General features: G+C 58.7%; 1 protein-coding gene across 1 annotated transcript in view; it reads right to left on the reverse strand.

Annotated features, from left to right (window-relative positions):
* The window catches only part of RASA3 (RAS p21 protein activator 3), an 86322-nt gene that overhangs the window by 20398 nt on the left and 44938 nt on the right, over window positions 1–20986 (reverse strand). Inside the window, exons 3-8 of the mRNA XM_082859204.1 lie at window positions 20584–20687; window positions 11459–11553; window positions 4976–5052; window positions 1686–1766; window positions 1277–1349; window positions 610–686 (exon numbers count right to left, since the gene is read on the reverse strand). Of these exons, the coding sequence (XP_082715330.1) occupies window positions 610–686; window positions 1277–1349; window positions 1686–1766; window positions 4976–5052; window positions 11459–11553; window positions 20584–20687 (507 nt within the window). The remainder of the gene's footprint in view (window positions 1–609; window positions 687–1276; window positions 1350–1685; window positions 1767–4975; window positions 5053–11458; window positions 11554–20583; window positions 20688–20986) is intronic.

Here is a 20986-nt window from a genome sequence, read left to right on the forward strand (position 1 = left end):
GCGTGAGGTCGGGCAGCGCAGGCCCTTGGAGGGACAAGCCCGCCTGCCCGGAGCCCCACCCCCATGCCTGTCACTGCTCGAGGCCGGGCTTGCGGGAGGGACCCGATTCTGCCCCCTCTGAGCTTCCGAACCTCAGGCGCCTCGGGCAACCCTGACCCACAGGAAAGCGGATTTTAAGTGATGTCAAATCCGGAGAATCCCTAGGGTTCTCGTGAGCAGGGCCCATCGGACCTAATGCGGTCACCCCAGCCTCAGGCTCATGACCTGTCCCCTGACATGGGGGCGGTGCTGCGGCCAGCGCGGCAAGAGGGCTGGTGAGTCCCCCAGCGGACGCTGCGACCTGGCCCAACGAGGCCCCCGCAGCAGCGGGACCGCGAGCCAGGCCAGGCCTTGCACACGCAGAGGGGCTCGGAGCCTTCGCCCTTCAAGCCGGCGGAAGATACTGCAAAGCGAACACACGCCACCTTTGCCCTTTCGCCACCACCCAACATCCTCGCGTTAAAATAATCCAGAAAACGGAAGTTCCTTTCCATCCACTCCCCAGTGTTAGAGGAAGTCAGGCCGCCCCGCCGAGCCGGAGCCTCGACCCCGAGCGCCTCCCGCGCTCACCGGATTTCCAGCTTGTCCACGTCCTCGTCCTCGAAGTCGAAGTGGGACTTGCGGTTGTAGCTGCAAGGCCTGGTCACCTGGGGGCCGGAGGGAGAGCGTCAGGCCTCTGCTGCCTCTGGCTGCCCGCTCTCCCTGCACTGGGAGCCAGGCCCCCTCGTGCTCATCTGTGCCGGCCCTTGCGGGGCGAGAACGGCCACCTGCGCGTCACCGGGGCCGCGGCCCCCATGCCGCCGTCCTGCTGGTGGTTCGCGTTCTGAGGGGCAGCCGGGGGCTCTCATCTGCATGCACTTCCCCTTCTGCCTTAAGACCCTCACTACTTCCGGTGAAACAATCCTCCCTCCACTGCTCAGGGAAGACTGGGTGGCGCGGGCAAAACCCAAGAAACCCCAAACCAAACCAACCAAACCAAAAATCAACGTCTTGATAATCTGGCAAGTATTAATTTGTCAGCATTCAACTCAAAACCGGGTCATGCTGGAAGCAACAAACAGCCTTTCTGCCCAGGGAAGGAAGGACAGTTCCTAGGAATTCGAGCTGCAGGGCAGGAGGGGGTCTTCACGTGGGGGGACAGCACCCCAGAGCTCTCAGAAGTAAGCGACTGAGGGTCTTTGTGCCAAAGACCCTGGGGTGTGCGCTTCAACTGCATTTGTGCCACTGAAACACCAACCTCAAAGTAAAACACTTCGTCAAACTGGGGGTTGTTTGTCTTCTTTTTCACTTTCGTCTTCTTTGCTTCCGACCTGTAATCCGAGGGGGAAGATCGGGGTGGAAAACAAACACTGTTGACGCCGAATCTCTCGTCTGAGGCTGGGCCACCCAGCACGCACGTCACGTGGCCTACGGGCGTGTCTGTTTGTCTCTAACCCCAGATGGTATGCAAATCAGGGCCCTTTACTGAGCCAAAGATACCCCACGTGAAGCTCAGAAACGCTCTTTTTACAAAGCAACTCTAGGCAGTAAAGGAAACAAAAGGACGTTAAAATCGCACACCCTCGTCTGGCTCACCTGCTCTCCCGGGGGGTGGGGGGGGTGGGGAATCCGACCTCGCCCTCCCTCCCAGCCGAGGCTGTACTTGCCTGCACGGTCCCGCCAGGGTCACCGTGGCGTAGGGGTCACACTGCCCGTTCACGATGGGGAGGCCCTGGCACTCGAGGATGCTGAGGAAGGAAGTGGGAGGTCAGGAGGGGACCCAAGGCCAGCGGGCCATCTCTCGAGGCCACCCTGGGGTCCGGGAGGGCAGCTGTCTCAACAGCTCTCAGGCCAAAAGCTCCGAGTCCCTGCAAAGTGCTTCCCAGGGGCTCCCGTCTAATAAACAGAGATGGACGCGCGGGTCAGCAGTCATGAGACATCTGGAGGCAGGAGAAGGTGTGCGTGCAACCAGGGAAAAGGGAAAAGCAGCCCGGCTGCGGAGGACATGTTGCTGGTGTCGACTGCAAAAAAACGCACAACAAATAATGTTGACACTTGTTTTATTTGGTGGACTTTCTGAGGATTCAAGCCCGGGACGCAGCCTCTCAGAAGGCTCGGAGGGACTCCCCTGAAGAGGTCGGGGGGAAGCCAGGATATACAGGAGCTTCTGCAACAAAGACCAGGTAGTCAGAACATCAAAAGATTACTGTTAATGAAAGAAAACCCGACATCTCCAGTTAAGGAATGTAGCGCTTCTCCATGTGTGGTGAGGTACGGGAGTCTGGGCTCGCTGGAATCGTTCCTTTGACGTGCACCTCAGCTCTCTGGGGCCGGCGTCCTGTGCCTTCCCAGACGGAGTCCCCTCAGGGGCGCCGTGGGGACAGCTGCAGCGGCTGCAGGCTTGGGGGCCGCAACACCCTGTCTCCTGATCCCGCAGCTGACATTCTTCATCCACAGTGGAGATTTCCTGAGCGAAGACCCTGCCCTCCCTTCCTGGGAGCTCGAGAGAGGTCCGCCTGGCCCGGCCTGCCAGGTAGGAACTGTGCTGAAGTCCGTGTTATCGGTGGGGACCTGAGCGCCTGGCACCCCAGGGGCTTAGAGCCCTAGGCCGGGCGTTGCCTGCAACGCACCTCTCGGGCCGGGAGACCCCGTCTCAGGCTTCACTCTGCCGACCGCCCCGGCGCCTGGCCCCCTTTGGGTTCTGGACCGCAGTCACTCCAGCTCTTGGACCGCCCTTGCCACTCCTGCGCCTGTCACCCTGGGCTGTCGCTGGACAGCTCCTGCTCCTGCTTCTGGCTGGACGCTGGGCGCTGTGAACTTCACGTCGCTGGTGCCCGGATTCTGGGCTCATCCGTGCCGTCAGTGGTCGGGGTCTCTTGTCTGGAGAGCAATTCTCGTCTGCGGCTCTGTCCGGGAGGCGTCAGCAGCCTTGTTCGGGGACAGCGCGGCCCGACCGCCCGGTGTGGCCCCTGGAGTCCATGCTGAGGGTCGGAGTGAGCACAGGCTCTCCACTGGGCTGGTGGAAACTCGAATGACCCCCAGCTCTATGGTCCCGTCGCCCCTTTGCCCCCTCGCCTGCCCAGCCCTGAGGGACTCCACCTTGCTCGTTGGCGCAGGTCTGGGGAGTGCCACGAGGTCCCCTCCCCTGCAGAACGTGCCCACGGTGGCCTTGACGCCCCAGCTCCCATTGCCTAACCCGCCTTGGGCCCTGCTGGGGACGCCTTGCTGGCCGTGTCGCCGATGCACCTCCAGGATGAAAGCTGGCCTGCGGCGACCTTGTCTGTTTCCCCACTTGGGGGCCAATCGCCCTCCGCCCGCACGGCTGGCTCACACGGCGTCGGCTCCTTAGTCCTTTGTGGCGGGAGAGGGGTGAGGCCCCCTGTCCCGTCCTGGCCAGAAGCAGAGCCCTAACCCCACACTCGGATGTCGAGGATCTACGTGCCCTGCCTCCTCGCTCACTCCTGCACGCCGGCTGGCCCGGGCGGCTGCCGCCCCTCTTGGGAGCCTGGTGGTCCTGACGCGTTACGGGGCCTCTTCTCTCGGGCCGAGGGCCCGTCTCCTCCGTTCCTGCTCCCTGGAGCGTGTGGCCCCTTCTCTCTCCATTTCTCCACCACTGTGTTCCGCCCCGCTACACAGGCTGGCCCTCAGGGACTTTAGTGCATCTTTTCAACTCTTTCCCCTTTCACTCTTCTTTCTGGAATTTCTGCACTTCTCTCCCTCTATAACCTGGTCTTGGGTCATCTTCCTCCCTCTGTGAACTAACTCGTCACTAAACAAGTATCTTCAGGCACATTTCCAGGGACAGGCACAGAGCCCTGAGCCAGCCAAGAGCTTGTACAAGGGGCTGACACCCTGAGAAGCCCCCGGGGGCTCGGGGTCCTGGCAGCCAGAGGGACAGCGGGTGGGTCACGCATGGGAGGAACACACAGGGCGACCCGTCGGGTGGGCAGGTGGGAGGAGGTCTCAGGACAAGACCGACCCGCCCTCAGTTGGGGGGCTGCTGCCTCTGGGGCTGGAAGCATGAGAAGGGGCTCACTCGTCCCCTCCCTGCACCAAAGCCCAGAGTTCAAGGCAAATGCATTTTTATCACATTCAGCTGTTGATCAGGAAGGTTGGGACAGTGGTGCATTTTGGATCCGCAGAGATAACGGTTTTCCCGGCAGCAGCTCAGACAGGGGGAGCAGTTCTTCCCGCAGCTGGCGTCTTGGAGAAGCGCTGCCAGATGAAGGGCAGCAGCCGCCCGTCAACGTCACTGCCACTCCTCACAGACCACCGTGAGGAAGGCGCTAACCAACACGCTGACTGGCCCCAACTGCAGTTACACATCCCGGAGAAAAAGAAAAACTGACACGCTGACACCTGGATGCAAAACGCACAACAGGAAAACAGGTGTCATGGGCACATCGCACCCTCCTCCCTCAGACGTCACTTCACCAGCTGCACAACCTGGGGGTCATGGCTCAGCTGTACAACCTGGGGGTCACGGCTCAGCTGTACAATCTGGGGGTCACGGCTGCTTGCATCACATCCGACCAGAGCCTATTTCACTGGAAAAGGTATATTCACACCCCAGGCATTTGTCTAAGCCGATCCCATACACACACGGGCACACTCACACTCACACCTGCACACACTCACATGTGCACACTCAGCAAGCATACAGGGTAGAAGGAGCTCCGATTTCGGGGTCGAGGTCTGAGGTCAGGCCCCAGCTCTGCCCCCATCTCACCGTTTCCACAACCCCAACCTCTTTGCCTAAACGTCGCCCTGAGTAACTGGTTATTTGCAAAAGCCAAACGCGTCACCTCCAGGGTGAGCAAGGATGTTAAGAAAGTCGTCTGGGGAATGCCCAAGTCTGGGTCTCCTGAGTCATTTGTTTATAAAGCATGGGCCGCCCCGCTCCCTGGGGTTAGACAGCCCTGGGCAGACAGGCCGTGGCGGCCGTCCCGCGTCTTACCGCGTGGCTAGCTTGTGGCAGACGACACCCGAGTCGGTGATGACCTCACTCAGCCTCAGCGCCAGGTGGACCTTGCCCTGAAAGTGACAATGACAGGGGGTCACGGGGGGCCACAAGCGGCGGGAGCTCTTGGGCTCCGATCACAGGCTGGTGACACGTGACCCTGCGTGGCATCCACACGTGTCCAGCCGCCCGGCTCAGGTCCCAGAGAGTTAAAGAAGCTTCCAGCCCATCGGGCACGACGCTGACAGCAGGCACTGTTTCAGAAGAAAGAAAAGGAAAAGGTACTGGAGGGAGCAGCGTCCCAAATGGGCCTGACTGTTTGCTCTGGGCTGTGTTCGCTCATGCGCCGCAGGCCCCGGGCAGGCGTGGGCAGCTCTGCCCAGGCGTCTCAGTGCTTCTGCGTCTGCGACAGGCAGGGTCGGAGGCCAGGAACCTCAGCCCCGCTCTTTAGGAAGGAAGCGGACGCTCACGCGCGCTCTGGGAGGAGGGGCAGAGCAGCTGGGGTAATGGAGCAGCTGAGGCTGTGCTTCCACCCGTCTGGCTGTGCAAAGGGCGCCGGCTGAGGACGGCGAGTGGGCGGGGCGGACACGGCCCCAGGGCATCATGAGGGCCACGAGGAGCAGCGGGGAGACGAGCTCCCGAAAAGTCCACCAGGAAGATGCACGATGCGCGTGTTTCCGTGAGCGAGCGTTCGGTTAAATTAAACTGACTCTCCTTAGACGCGGAGGTGAACTGGATCCACTGTCTCCAAGGTCCTTTCCAGCTGAAACCCCCGGACCCTGCAGCCTGGGGAGAGCCTGTGAGGGCCGCCACGTCTCAGGAGAGCCCAGGACGCGGTGGGGATGGCTCACCAGCTGGGGGGTCGGTGTGGGGCGCTCAGCCCCGACAGTCGCCCACTGCAGCGCGGGACCCCGAGCCCACGCGGGAGCATCCGGCGCTCCGGGCCGTCGGCACGGGGCATGTGCAGACCTGGCCAGCAGCTCCTGGGCCCGGGATCCTTGCTGCTCCTTCCGCCCCAGGGAAGCCCGCTCCAACCGCGGCCAGACCTTCCCACCTGCTGCTTCTCAGCTTGACCGGAGCCACCAGAGAAGCGTTTCGACAAAATGCCGGCAGCACCGATTATGAGAAAGGGAGAGGCTGGACCCGGACACGCAGCCTGAGGATGGGGGCGCGGGGAGCACCCCCAGCTAGAGCCCCGCCGCCAGACAAGAGAAAATAAACAAGAAACCAGGGTCTGGCCATGAGAAGGGTCAAGGGCGATACCTCCATCACCCCAGGCCCTCTTGTCTCCTACACACCTCTCGGGCCCCGCACTGGCAGGTGACACGAGCTCCCCATGATAGCGTCTCCCACTCAGAGCAAACCAGCTCCGGGATCGCGAGCTTGGAAGCGAGCAGGTGCCCCGGGCCGCAGCAGCGTGGTGGGGGGGAGGGGGGGGCGGCCTCACGCACCAGACACCTCGCCCACGACACTGACACGGGCGCCCGACGACACGGATGCCTCCCTGTGGGGAGCCCAGGCCGCGGGGCGGCGCTCACGGCCGCACACGCATCCAGGCCCCCCGGCCGCGGGCAGGGCTGGGTGCCGCCTTCCCGGCCTTGCCCTCACCTGCGGGCAGGCAACCCGTGACAAGTCCCGCGAGGTGGGACCAGCCCGCAGGCGTCACAGCCGCGCGCCTGGGTGACACCAGCATCCCGACCCGGAGTCACGTCTGTATCTGCGGAGGCTCCGACAGGGCCCGCCCCTCGCGGGGACGCGCTCGCCTAGAGCAGCAGCTCTTCCCACAGCGGCTCGGGGCATCCGCCCGAGCGCCCTTCACCCACCAGGCGCGGACACAGGGTCCACGGCGCACCGCAACCCTCGCACGCGGCAGGCTGGTCCGACAGCAAATCCTTGAGGCCGGTAACTGGGGTGGCAGAGGCGGGGGGGTGGGCAGCCTCCCTGTGCGGGTGGAAGAAACAAAGTCCCCAAAGGCCAGTGGCGCATCCTGAGCGACCCGATCCTCAGCACCGTCCCCGGCGCGGGCACCGCCGTCCTTACAATCGAACAAGAACGCACAGACTGACGGCCTGGAGACCAGCCCAGCAGGAAGCTCAACTGTCACCGATGGCCCGGTCAGCCTGGTGGCCTTCGTCGCACCCCAGGTGCACGGGCGCCCGCTCTGAGGCAGACGGTGGGCCACGGCCCCTCAGACCGACGCACCCCCAGTGGGGGACGGGCGCGGGCTGTGACCGCTGGCGCTCCTCTCCTGGGGCAGCGCGTCCTCCAGGAGGGGCAGTGCTGTCAGCCGACTCATGCTGTTACAGTTCGGGGGCTTTGGGGGAGGGGGGTATGAGGTAAATAAAACACAAACACACACATCTCGGAGAGAAACCCCTGCAGAACAGCCCAGGATCTGCAGCTCGGAAGTTCACACCCATCCTCACTGCACAAACAATCTCACCGCAAACACCAACGCCCGGGGTGGTGCGGGCCACACCCTGCACAGGGCAGGCAGGAAGTGTGGTTTCCCAGGCTCGGCCTCTGCAGGGCACGCGACCTTCCATGGACGCACAGCTACACACACAACTTCCCCTCCGCTTGTTCTGACCCCAGCGGGAGCCCTCTCCCCAGGGAGGTGGTCACAGGCCCACCTGGCAGGCGGAGGGCAGAGGTGGCCATGCCTCCCATAGGGGCTGGAACCCCGGAGGGGGGGTCCAGCTGAATCGTGCTCGTTAACAATTAGCCCAGGCAGGACATGCTGAGACTTGGCCGGAGTTCTCGCACTTACGTTGGTGTATGAGATGAGAAGAGAAACCTCAGGACAGAGCACTGAGAATGCTGACTTCATAGCCGTTCCCAGTCTCAGTTAAGGAGAATAAGGATAAGAAGTTGTTTAAAAAAACAGCTGGGACTGAACAGCATCACCCACCCTCACGGAACATCCACTGGGATCGACCGACCTGGCCTTAAACACGTCAGCAAGTCTAGGAAAATAAAAATTACATCACAGCTGCTCTCAGACCGCAGTGGAAATTAAACTAGAACTCAGTGACAGAGAGATAGCTAGAAAATCCCCAAATGCGTGGAGGTTAAAGAACACACTTCCAAATAACAAGCAGGCCAGAGAAGAAGTTTCAGGAGAAACTGAAAAATACTTTGAATTCATTTCTTTTCATAAGTGAAAATGAAATAAAACATCAAAATTTGTGAAATGCAGCAAAAGCAATGCTTAGAGGGAAATTTAAAGCAGTGAATGCATATATTGGGAAAGACGAAAGGCAAAAATCAATAATGTAAGTTTCTAACCTTAGGAAGCTAGAAAAAGAAGAGCAAATTAAATCCAAAGTGAGCAGAAAAGAAATAATAAAAGCTAGAGCAGAAATCAATGAAAATGGAAGCGAAATCAATACAGAAAATAAACAAACCAAATCTGCTTTTCTGAAAAGATCAATACAATTGGTAAAGTTCTAGCTAAGAAGAAACAGAAATGCAAGCAGGGCCGTCACTCCTGGCTGCAGAAAACCAGCAGTGGTTCCGACAGGGGATCCGAAATGTCACCCACCTGTCGGCCAGGGGGGCCCAGAGCCCAGGGTGGACCCCACTGTAAGCCGGGGGCTTCAGCGAATATAAGGTGTCAGCCATAGCAAATGCACCCAGGACGCTAGCAATGGTTGGGGGAGGAGTACACGGGGTTCTTCACACACTCGCCTCAACTTTTCTGCAGAGATAAAACTGCTCGAAAAATTAAGTTTATTAATTACGAGAGGAAAGCACTGGTGTTTGCTGTGCAATTTTCTCAGGAAGGCGTTGGCCCCTGGTCTGCAGGCAGGGGCCCAGCAGCACACAAGCCATCACTGCCCCGTCCTCGTTCTGCACAGGGCCTGCGAGGCCAGGCGGGGGTCAGCGCAGAGCAAATGCAGGTGCAGGTGACTGAGTGCCGGCCCTGCGGCCCCGCTGGAGCTGAGAGCATCGGGAAGGGGCAGGGACGCGAGGGCGGCCAAGAGAAGCAGCCCCGTCCTCGGGGGGAGGCGCGGGCCACCCCATCCTCTCCTTCTGACACTCCCGAACCTTAGAAAGACTCGGGTCCTCGCAGGTGTACGGCTGCAGGCGCTGACTGTTGGGGAAGCCCTCAGACAGGACGGCAGACACACAGAGGACGTTCCCAGGGCGTCCACTACGGGGCCAAAGTTACTGCCCTGTCGCTAAAGGTGCAAGAGGAGGCCACAGGCTGGGGGGCTGCGGCTCTGCTGGGGCAGCCCCTCTGCCTCTGCCTTTTCGGAACATGTGCTCCAAGAACAAGTTTCCCAGAAGCCGCTCAATGCAGAGCTCGCGGCTGCTGGCGTCCTCGGAGGATCGGCAGGGGCCCTCGCGGACGTGAGCGTGCATCTGGCCACCCTGCCTGGCGCGGACCACGGGTAGGGCCGTCCCTGCCGACCGCCTCATCCAGAAGGTGCCCAGCCGGGGACAGGGAAGGAGCAGAGCGACGGGTCCTTTTTAATGAAGTGATTGAGCAGAGGCCTTAACAAGCATCAGCTCCAGAGGGAAGCCAGACGCCCCTTCACTCCTCTCTTCCCCCAATGCCATGACTTGCTGGTCTCTCGTGGGCCCCGGCTTTGTGACATTCCCTTTCTGCTGTCTTTGTGAATCGCTGAGCAGATAGCTGGAGAAACCGTATGTGTCCCCTGACCTTCGTGGCTGCAGAGGGTGTGTAACTGCCCCTTTATAGGCTGCTGCCCTGGCACCTGACAGGTCGCCTCTGGAGAGCACCTGCTCGGTGCCTGGAACTCAGCGGCCGCCACCGCCCAGTCCCGCTTCCGTGGAATCACCAGTGGGTCGGGACCCATGTCACGGGGACCATCAGGGAATGGCCCGGACGTCCTCAGGCTGCAGGTGGACACACGCGTCACGTTCCCAAGGCTGCGGTGACCCAGCGGCTCCGGATCTGGACAGTGGTGGTTACACAGCCACACGCGTGAAACGCACCCACGGGGACATGCAGGCACACGCGGGGCTGGTGAGACCTGAATGGAGTCGGGGACCCTGTACCAGTTATGCGGATGTCACTGTGCGGGACCCGGGAAGGGACATGGCCCTGCTCCTATTTTCAGTCTTTGAGTGTAAACAGAACACACGGCTTGCTAACCATCACTCCCTGTGCAGGATTTCCTGTGGCTTCCTATGACTCTGTAACCATTTCAAAATTAAAAGTTGGTTTTTTTTTTTTTTAAAGGCAAGAAAAGGGAAAAGCTACACTTGCCAACAAAACAGAACTTAAATCTGGGCCCATCGCGGCCACAGGCAGAATCTCTCAAGAACGACGGCGATGGAGGCAGGCGGGGCCCAGGCGTAAAGCACACACGGCACAGGGGGCCGGAAACTTCTTCCTAAGGAGGCGATTTCCTGGTCACCTGAGCAGCAGTGGCCGCTGTCCTCCTGGATTTGGGGCTCCGTGACTAGTTCTGAGCAGTCCCCCAATTTCCACAGCACGTGTGGGCCCCTCGGTCGGAATTAACTGAGCGTGAAGCACCCTTACGATGCCCCTTGGGCTGGGCTTCTCAAGGCGTCCCTCTGGCTGCCTCTCTGTCGAAGTTTGAGCATCGGCCCCGGCGGCCACCAGGGGCCTCGGCAGTGGACACCCTGAGCCGCCGGCGTGCAGTTCCAAGCCCGGCCAAGGCCCCAGGTCCACGAGGAGGCGTGCTGATGCTGGGCCGGGAGCCCGGGGAAGGCCTCGCGAGGTGCCCACTTGGGGATTTTGTCTGCGACACCTGCTGTTTGACCCTGCTGTTCACAAAACCCCGCTTTACAGGGGAGGAAACCGAGGCTCAGAGAGCACCAGAGCCACACACTCTGCTGAGCTCAGAGCAGGCCTGGCTCGGCGCTGGCCCCGGAATTCCAGGCATGGCCCGGGCTCGGGGACGGGCTTGACCGGAAACTCATGCCAGGGTCACCAGAGAAGAGAAGATGCAGGCGGCCCCCCCGACGGGCGTCTCCTGGACCCTGGGCATGGGGAGCGGCCCAGCTGGGGGAGAAACCCCCAGTCCCGGGGTGGGGGCACCTTGCACTGGTCAAGGGGTCACTTCCAGTTAACACATCGCCAGGGCACTGGGCGAGCCCCAGGGACGCTCAGGCCAGGGGCCGTCATCACTCCGGTCACTCCCTTCAGCTCCAGCCCCGCCTTGCTGAGGGCAGGGAGCCCGGAACACACACGGGCACCTCCAGTGGGCAAGGCCCACAGCCTTACGTCTTCTCACCTATTCTCTCTTTACCTTCAGTTACGCGTTGCATTCTTTCGCGTGTTACATTTTTTAAGCTGCACGACTAAGTCCGACAGTAACCGATGGAACCAACCTAATGCATAAGCCCAGGAGGACAGATGCAGGGGACAGCTTGCTACGCCTCACTCCCTCTGAAGACCAGAGTCCAGCGTCTATGTCTCTAGCCACAATCAGGCCTCCTCCGCCAAGGCCCCCATGTCCCACGGGCCCCGCAAGGCCTCACCTGCACCTCGGAGTCGGCGTCCACGTGCTGCAGCTGGAACCACGTGTCCCGGTTGTGGTACTTCTGCAGGTCTTCCTTCCGGATGGCCACCTTCCCTGGAAGATCAATGCAGAGGAGACCAGTCACCAGGGCACCAACCCACCCACCCAGCAGGGCTGGGAGCAGTCTCCACTACCTCTGCCAGTCACTCCAGATGGGAAATCCAGAACAGATCATTGGGAAAGAGACGACGCAGTAAGAGCAACAGATGCCACTTTGCATCTCGGAGGTGCCACGTCCACCCTGAGCAGAGCCCGCCCGTCCCGAGGTCACTGCCACGGTGTCCACAGCCTGGGCGTGGACGGGAGCCTCTCCCCGCCACCAGGCTGCCGGAGATGAGGGCACCTGGCGCAGACCCTACAGATCAGGGAGCGGCTACGCCAGGTGCACTGCTCAGGGCCCGGAGGGCGGCGTGTGGGATGGGGTGAGGCAGCAGGCACCCCGGGCAGCCACGTCCCGGCCATCCCCTGCCCCGATGCCCGAGCTGCAGAGCGAGGCAGGGCGGCGTCTGCCAGGAGGGCTTTGCTGCAGAGTCCCTGGAAGTGCGCGTGTGCCCGTATGAGCTGTGGCTTAGAATTCACATGTGTGCACGTCTAGCTCACAGGCAATGTGCACAGCCGGCTCACACAGAGTGTGCACGTGCGTGTGCGTGCACATCTAGCTTATGTAGCATGTGTGCACATGTGTTCCTGTCGGGCCCGTGGAATAAGCCGGGTTATCGCCTGCTTGGGTCTATGAATCAGTGTCTCTCCAAGTGTAATCACAGGCCACCTGCATCAAAACAGCTGGAGAGTTTCCTAAATGCAAGTTCCCCGGCCCCATCCTGGGTGAGAAAACAATCTCTGGGGTGGGGCCTTGGAATCTTCATTTTCACGAGGTCCCCAGGGAACTTCTGTGGGTCCCAAAGTTTAAGGACGTCTGCTCTCAATAGTTTTACATTCCTGACATAGGCTGGGTACTTAGGAGCTAGAATTTCAACGAAAATACACATGTAAACATACGTGTGTGATGTACATCACTGACATAGATTTATAGTACTTAAATATCCATCTACCACCGTCATGCATTGTTCATTCACCTTGTTTATTCCAAAGACGTACGTGGCGGCCAGCAAGCACACACCCCACCGCCCGGGAGGGCAGAGGGCGCCGGGCACTGGCTGTCCTCCTGTCCCCACACCCCGTGGCCTCGGGCACGGGGACCGTGCTGTCCACCAGGATGGGGGAGTCGGGTGCTTGCCCACGTGAGCAACCCTGCGTACACGTGTATATGCGTGCAATACACACGTACACACACATAATGTCTTACGTACACTGTAAATCACACACGGAAATAGGAACGATAAAGGACAACATGAAAGTAAACATTTTTGAAGTTCAGGTGTTCCTGGCGTACAGCCCAGGACACACTGCCTAACTCGGGATCGCAGTCCAGTTACCAAAGGAGACGTTTTGGGCCCCTGGCGCCGTCTCACCCCACGTCATCGGCTGCTTGGGACGCTCCCCAGGCCCCTGTGGCCACCCTGCAGAGCCCCGAGCTGGCTGGCCCACCCTGCCCTCACCTAGGACGCAGAGTCCTCTCCGCAAAGGGACTGCTCTCCGTTTCCTGTTTCCTCAAAGACTTGTGCTTCTGAGGAGAAGCACCCGGCGGCCTCACAGTGGGGCCGGACGCCCCAGCTGATCCTGGGGTTGCCCACACATGCTGCCCGCCAGCCCCTTGCACCCTCCCCTCACGTCGCCCTGTAGCAACCCCAGCACGAGGCGGCGGGTGCTGGTCACAGACGTGGCAGGCGTCCCGCCCATGGGCTTCGGGCCTCGTCGCTGCAGCTCTGCCCTCTGTGCTTCTCCTACCACTTCTTCTCCCCAAACGCCCCCGTCCCACGAGGCCCTCCTGTGACGTCACCTCCTCTCCGGCCTCCCCTGGGGCCCGCAGGGCAGCCTCCACTCTGCTCCCAGGGGCTCACACGAGGCCTCGCTGGGGCCCAGCGCCTGCTGGTTGGTAGGCTTAAGGGAAAGGACACTCTGCAGTTGGCTCCTGGGGGAGCTCAGACCATCACCCAACGTACACGCGGCGCGTCTCGAGGTGAGCGAGAGGTGAGGGCGGCTCAGACGTGAGGAGGGGGCGTCGGCCCAGAGACCCGTGCGCGCACCCCGCCAGGCAGCCTCCATGGTCCCTTCCAGCGCGCGGTGCCCCAGGAGCCTGCACCCCTCGCCTCCTCTGAATGTGCTGGCCCTTTGCTAAGATGCACTGCGGGCCCACGTGTCGCCAGCGCCCAGCTACTCGACGCCGAGGTTCCTCCCGAGACGTGCGTTTGAAAGGCGTTAGAAATGCCTGCTTCTCTCTTGTTAGCCCATCTTCCGTCTAGTTTTGTAGGGGTCCAGCCGGGGAACCCAGGTGGGTGAGAGAAGGGTCTCGCCCTGCAGTCTTCACGCCTGGTCTCCAGACCCGACAGGCACACCCGCCGGGCACAGACGGGAAGCTGGAAATGAAGCAGGGACACGCCGGCCCGAGTGCCACGGGCTGAGCGCGGCGGAGTCGGGTCTGTTTACTCCCCACCATCACCTGCGGCAGCCCCGTCTCCCTGCCCACTGTCCCCGCAGCACCTCAGCACGCTCACCTCCCACCGTCACACAGCCTCGGGAAAGGCCAGCCCTTCTGTCCACTTGCAAGGTGGGCGCAGCACAGCTGGCTGCAAGGGTCAACACGCTGCCCACATCAACCTCACTGGCTCAGCTCTGGCCACGCAGACCCGTCTGCGGCCAAGTCCTGCCCAGCCACAGGCCTCACAGGGCACCGAGGCCACGGCACGCAGAGCCCGTAGGTGCTGGGCAGGGGCAGAGGACAGAAGACAGAGCGCACAGGCTGCAGAAAGAGGGGCTCCACAGCGATTCAGAGAACCGGAGCTACCGGCCACACAGGCCTCTCTCCAGCCAGCATCAAGTCACAAGGACTAACCCCGGCCCGGCCCAGCCCAGCCCCTCCCACCGCTCCTGGCCTTGGGGGCATCCCGCTGACATCCCGACGTGGGTGCTGCCACCTCCAACCACCTGTCACCAGGCAGAGCCCCTGGCTTTCTCTCTGCTTGGCTCCTGCAAAACTCCACCCCCTTCCCTGATGGGAATATAATTTTGAGTCTTGCAGGAATAAAGCCACAAGAAAAAAACATTTCTTGGAACTAAATTGGGCAATAATATTCCACTAAAAAGGGATAAAGAAACTTGCAGACTCCACGATTAGTTCAGCTGGATAGGAGGGTTCCATTTGAAGTTGGAAATTTTAAGTAACTACAATGTTTTTATGAGCTTTGGTTGGAATAGGAGGAGACACATGTTTAATGCTCATGTGACCCCTACAACTTACACATCATCATTATTCTTTATTTTTGGAAGTACTTAATTTTAAACGGGTAATACCAGAACATAGAACAAAGTCTGAAACATTAGAAAGGATATAAAATACAGCCAAGAATAACTTTCTCTCTCCCCTGCTACAAGGGTCCCACCTCAGGGTCACCTCTGTCACCAGCTGCCAGTCTGTCCTTCTAGAGACCGACCACATCAAGAACACATGAACATGCACTCTTTACACGTGAGAGGTAGGTGTTCCCACGGGCTGTCCTGGGGAGCACCTGACCTGCAGACCACAATTCCCACTGAAACGTGCCTGATGTGTCATAATCCACAGCTGTCCCCATCGATCTGAGTGACATCAGGTCACTATGCCCCCTGGGCCTCACCCTCTGATGAGGACAGAGGTGGTGTGGCAGCCTTTCCGCCACTAAAAGCCCCGTGTATTACTTCCTCTGGTGGGTGCTGTACCTGCCAGGGTCTGTTCAGAAGAGAGAAGCACGTCAGGTAGTTCAAGAGGCAGCATGTGACTTGGGGAACCAGGTACGTAGGTCAGAGGGTGCGGGAAGGTGGGCAGCCAGGGGTGACCCCTGCAGGGTGGTGACTAAGGAGGGACAGCCGGATGCGCCCTGCTGCCCGGGCCTGGCAGGGGGCAGAGATGTCTTTCTCATCGCTCCTGTTCACCCTGGTGCCCAGCAAGTGCACAGAGGCAAGAGAGAGAAACAAGGGCCTGTAGACTTGAAGTGAAGAAATAAGTCTTTATTCACAGACTCTATAGGAAAAGCTACAAGAAAAGCCGGCAGAGTGGGTGTGTCTAGAATAAAGGTCAATACATAAAATCAGTTGTATTTGCGCGCGAGCAATGAGGATGGAGGCTGAAACTGAAAAGACACCACAGCACACCCACCACAGGATGCCTTTACGCCTTCAGCTTTTGGTGTGCTAGCCCAGAAGTCTTCGTCTACTCTACCGAAATCTTAAAATATAGGGACACATTATATGTGCACACACGCACGCACGCACACGCACACACGTGTGTGCCGAAAACACGCCACAAAACCCTGGTGAGAGAAATTAAAGACCCAAGTACAGGCTCCCCTGGTGGCGCCGCGGTCGGGAGTCCGTCTGCCGACGCAGGGGACGCGGGTTCGCGCCCCGGTCCCGGAGGATCCCACGTGCCGCGGAGCGGCTGGGCCTGCGCGTCCGGAGCCTGTGCTCCGCAGCGGGAGAGGCCACAGCAGTGAGAGGCCCGCGTACCGCAAAAAAAAAAAAAAAAAGAAAAGACCCAAGTACGTGGAGAGATAAGCCACGCTGGAGGGTCTGAAGACTCAGTTTCGTTAAGACGCTAATTCTCCCCAAATTAATCTATAGATCAGTGTAATCTCAGTCACTTCGGAAATTGAGAAGATGACTGAAGATGTAAATGACAATTCAAAGGACCTAGAATGGCAAAACAAGTTTGGAAAAGAATAAAGTTGGTGAGCTCACACGACTGACTTAAGACTTGCTGTGAAGATACAGGAATTAAGACAGTTTGGTGTCGGTGTGAGGAGAGGAATACAGGTCAGTGGAACAGAACACAAAAGCCATAGATAGACCCATGCATATGAAGTCAGTTGACTTTCAAAAGGTGCTAAGGTAATTCAACTGGACACCTGTAAGAAGAAAAACGAAGCCTGTCATATGTAAAATTCACTTGAAATGGATCGCAACATGAGAGCTAAAACCCAAAGCTTTCTAGAAGAAAAGACAGAAGAAAATCTTCACAACCCTGTGGTAGGCAAAGATTTCTTAGACATGACATCAAAAATACAAACTATAAAAGAAAAAAATGGGGGGCTTCCCTGGTGGCACAGCGGTTGGGAGTCCGCCTGCCGATGCAGGGGACGCGGGCTCGTGCCCCGGTCCCGGAGGATCCCACATGCCGCGGGGCGGCTGGGCCCGTGAGCCATGGCCGCTGAGCCTGCGTGTCCGGAGCCTGTGCTCCGCAACGGGAGAAGCCCCAACAGTGAGAGGCCCGCGTACCGCAAAAAAAAAAAAAAAAACAACAATGTTTGATGAAAATGAAAAGACGAGCCACAAGCTAGAAGAAAATGTTTGCAAAACATACATCTGATAAAGGACTTGTATCCAGAATATATTTTAAAAACTTCAAAAACTCAATAAGAAAATCCAATTAAAAGGGCAAAAGATTTGAATGATTTACCAAAGAAGAGATACAGATGGTAAATAAACACATGAAAAGGTGCCCAACATCATTCTTCATCATGAAAAAGCAGTAAAAGCTACAATAAAATACTGCACACATATTAGAAGGGCAAAAATGAATCAAAAATAAAAGTTGATGATACAAGTGCTGGAGAGAATTCAAAATGCTGCACTCAGGAAAGCAGCTTGCCAGTTTCTAATAAAGGTAAACACACTGCAGGGGAGGAAAACTCTTTTTCCTTCTACTCTTTTAGGTTCTCTGGACAAAGAGAACTGTAACAAAAGAAAGATTAACAAGAGAAAAACAAACAGAAGTTGATCAACATGTGTATCTCAGATATACGTGGGGGAAACTCGGTGACGAGTATCGCAAGGCGGTGGCTGGAACTCGTAGCATCTTAACCTAGAACAACCACCACCAATTTTCAGAGAAGTGACAAGACCAAGGAAAGGACTCTGAGTTTCAAGGAAGGCAAATGCATGTGGGAACCAATGGCCCGGAAGGCTCGTTGTGTGGGTTCCTCGGTGTAGCCTCTGGGCCACCAAGGGTCTAGGGTCGTCTCGGATTTGGACGAATTTATGTTCTGCTTCTAGGGTAGAGAGATTTCCTTGTGTCTGCTTCTTCCCAGCTGCCTGCAGCTCAAACAAATCGTTATGCCACCGTGGCCTATTTGGGATGGCAAATTCTGCCGTCCTTTAAAACCTACAGTACGCCCCAGCAATCTCACTCTTAGGTGTTTTCTAAGAGAAATGAACACATTTGCCAACACAGAGACCTAGGCAAGAATGTTTACGGCAGCTTTGCTCACGATCACTAAAAGCAGGACACAACCCCACCTCCGTCGAATGACGAGCGCGCCCGCAGCGGGCGCGCTGTGCAAATTACACCTCGATAACCCTGGCTTATAAACAAAAGGATCACGGTCTCACTTCACACCCCCACCCTTAATAGAGAACCTGCAGGAAGCCCCTGCCAGCGGGGCTGGAGGGACCAAGCGGGGAGATGCTGGGATGACAGGCCCACAGCCGGAGTGGGGCAGAGGGGGAGGCCTGGCTGGGCCCCCAGAGCCCCACCAGCCCTCGCCCCACACTGGAAGTGGAGCCGGTGGCCCTGAGCCAGCACTGCCTCGACCACACCCGCACTGCACCTCCACACCCTCCCTGGGACAAACCCCACCCCTGGACTCGGCCCGCGGGGGGCCCACGCGCTGCTGCACCCGGAGAACCTGGCGCGGCACCATCAGATCACATGGCAGACGTGAGAAGCCGGTGACACTATGCTCGTTTCCGCGACACAAATTTATACCCTAGAACTTGGTTTCTCATCCTGGTAACAACATAATTGCTAGTCATAACTTCAAATTATCCTTGGAGATCCAGACAGCCTCTTATTTTTACGGCTGTGAGAACAATGTTGAAAACATCTAAATCTGGCTGCACCCTGCCACATCCCCATTTTAAAGCCACCAGGAATTGCTAAACCATGGTTCTGCTGGTTCCCTTTAAAAACAGCAGGCACCTTAAACAGAATGATTGATAAACATCTTATTTGGGTTTTATGAGCGGAAATAACCCCAAAACCAGCTAGATCAGGTTCTCTGATTCAAATGGGCAAAGATATTTTAAAATTTCTTTTTCCTTAGGATTACCACTCAAAGAAGCTCCCGTGTAGCTCCAGGGATTAGTCAAACTCCTCTTCATTCTGGTATAGTCTGAGCCAACTGCCCCGGTGGTACTGCATCTCCCTGTGGGTCGCACCTGTCGCCCAGGTGAGCTCCATCAAGTAACGTGTAAACTTCCGACCCACCACTCTGCCCCCCTCCTCTCCTCCTCGAACAAACCTTGGTGCATGCAGCAGGCGCCAGACGGAGACACCCCCGGGCCCTGCTCTGACAGCCCCAGGCCACAGGAAGTACGGGCCAGTGGACACAAAAGAAATGCTCCCACAGGCGACGGTGAGAATAACACACACCGAGGGGCAGCCTCCAGCTGACCAGGGTCTCGGGCCGACAGCGGCAGCCACGCGGGCATCGGAGAAGGGCCTGAGGTGGGCGTCAGGCTGCGAGGCACCGGGAGAGGGGCCGGGAGGGCCAGAGCCTATGTCTGGGCTGGAGGAGGAGTCCCCAGAGCGGGACGCCAAGCTAAGGTTCGGGCGCCATCCTGAGGGCAAAGCAGGCAGGCCCGCAGGCCCAGCACAGAAGTGGTCCCGCAAACGCGAACATCCTCGCTTCAGAGGTAAAGGGCTGCTGAGGGGCCCCATCACGGCTCCATCTTAAATGAAGTCAAGTGTGAATTATCTGAGTTGCTGTGTCATCTAGGCCGTGTACTTCCTGAACAAACTGGTGATTTCTACACAGCAGTCTCCAAGAACGCTATTTGTTGGAAATGCAGACCCTGGGCCCTGCCCCAGACCCAATACCCAGCATCTGCATTTTGACGAGTGTGGGAAGCTCTGATCCATGTGCTGGAAACACTGCCAGATGCTTCTTCAAAGGACCTCAGCTCCAGAGCTGCCTTCAGACTTTTTTTTTCTTTCTTTTTTTTCTGGCGGTACGCGGGCCTCTCTGCTGTGGCCTCTCCCGTTGCGGAGCACAGGCTCCGGACGCGCAGGCTCAGCGGCCACGGCTCACGGGCCCAGCCGCTCCGTGGCATGTGGGATCTTCCTGGACCGGGGCAGGAACCCGCGTCCCCTGCATCGGCAGGCGGACTCCCAACCACTGCGCCACCCGGGAAGCCCCAGACTTTGTTTTTTTTGAGGGCTGCTGGCCTGGGCGCAAACACCCCTGACCAGTCACGTATGGGCAGTGCGTGGAGCTGGTCAGACGCCCCAGGAGCGGGCGGGAGACTGCAGTGTCACGGGCCCGCCAGATTCAACTGCTCTGTCCAGGAGCGAAGCACTGAGTCGCCTCCTGCCAGGAGCAGCCGGGCCAGCGACGATCAGCTGGGGTCCCATGGCCACAGCTGAGCCCACGTTGGGCAGCTCGGGTCTAATTCTGGTGCCACGGGGAGCTGACAGGTTTCCCGGGACAGAGGCGCCCACCAAACGGGCGGCTCTGGGCTCCACGTTCAAGGTGGGTCTCACTCTCTCCAGGACGCTGGTGCCTCTGGGACCCTCAATACCTGAGACCCCCAGTACCTCTGACAGCATCCCAGTGCCTCCGAGAGCCCCTAATACTTATGAGTGCACCCTAATACCATCGCAGTCCCCCATACATGGGTGCTGGGTTCAGGGATGGGCAAGGTCTGGGGTGGTGGGATGGTTGGAGAAGGCTTCGGGAGTCGTTTGGGGGGACGCCACTCTCGCCTTGAAGGATGGTTTGCCTTTGCCGCATGTCCCCGTGTCCCCGCGTGAGCTCGTGGTGTGTCGCCCCAGAACACAGTGACAGGGCAGCTCCGGGACGGCCAGCAAGGGCAGGCGAGATGCTGGTGTGGCTCACCGGCTCAGACGGCGTGCCCGGGAGTTCTGCCAGAATGAGCCCCGCTCAGAAGAGGCGGAGAAAATGAAGAAAACCCTGGTCGGTCGGTACCTACCTATGATTGAATCCCTCCGGAAAACGTCTCTATCGAAAATGTAAAAGGACAGGTGACGGAAACTCCGCGGAATCTCGCAGTAGAAGTCCTCTCCGTAGAAGGGGCTGGACACAGACAGAAGGGGCACCGTTAGATTCTACGAGGCGGCGTCCCCTGCCCTGGGGGCAATCAGTCCTGGGGGGATCCGTCCTGGGGGGATCAGTCCTGAGGGGGGATCCGTCCTGGGGGGATCGGTCCTGGGGGGTATCTGTCCTGGGGGGATCCGTCCTGGGGGGATCCGTCCTGGGGCAGGGATCAGTCCTGTGGGGAATCAGACCTGAGGCGGGGGTCAGTCTGGGGGGTGATCAGTCCTGAGGGTGGTTCAGTCCTGGGGGGGGTCAGTCCTGGGGGGAATCAGTCCTGA

The sequence above is a fragment of the Leucopleurus acutus genome (assembly GCF_964270905.1).
Source record: "Leucopleurus acutus genome assembly, chromosome: 18".
Lineage (NCBI taxonomy): Eukaryota > Metazoa > Chordata > Mammalia > Artiodactyla > Delphinidae > Leucopleurus > Leucopleurus acutus.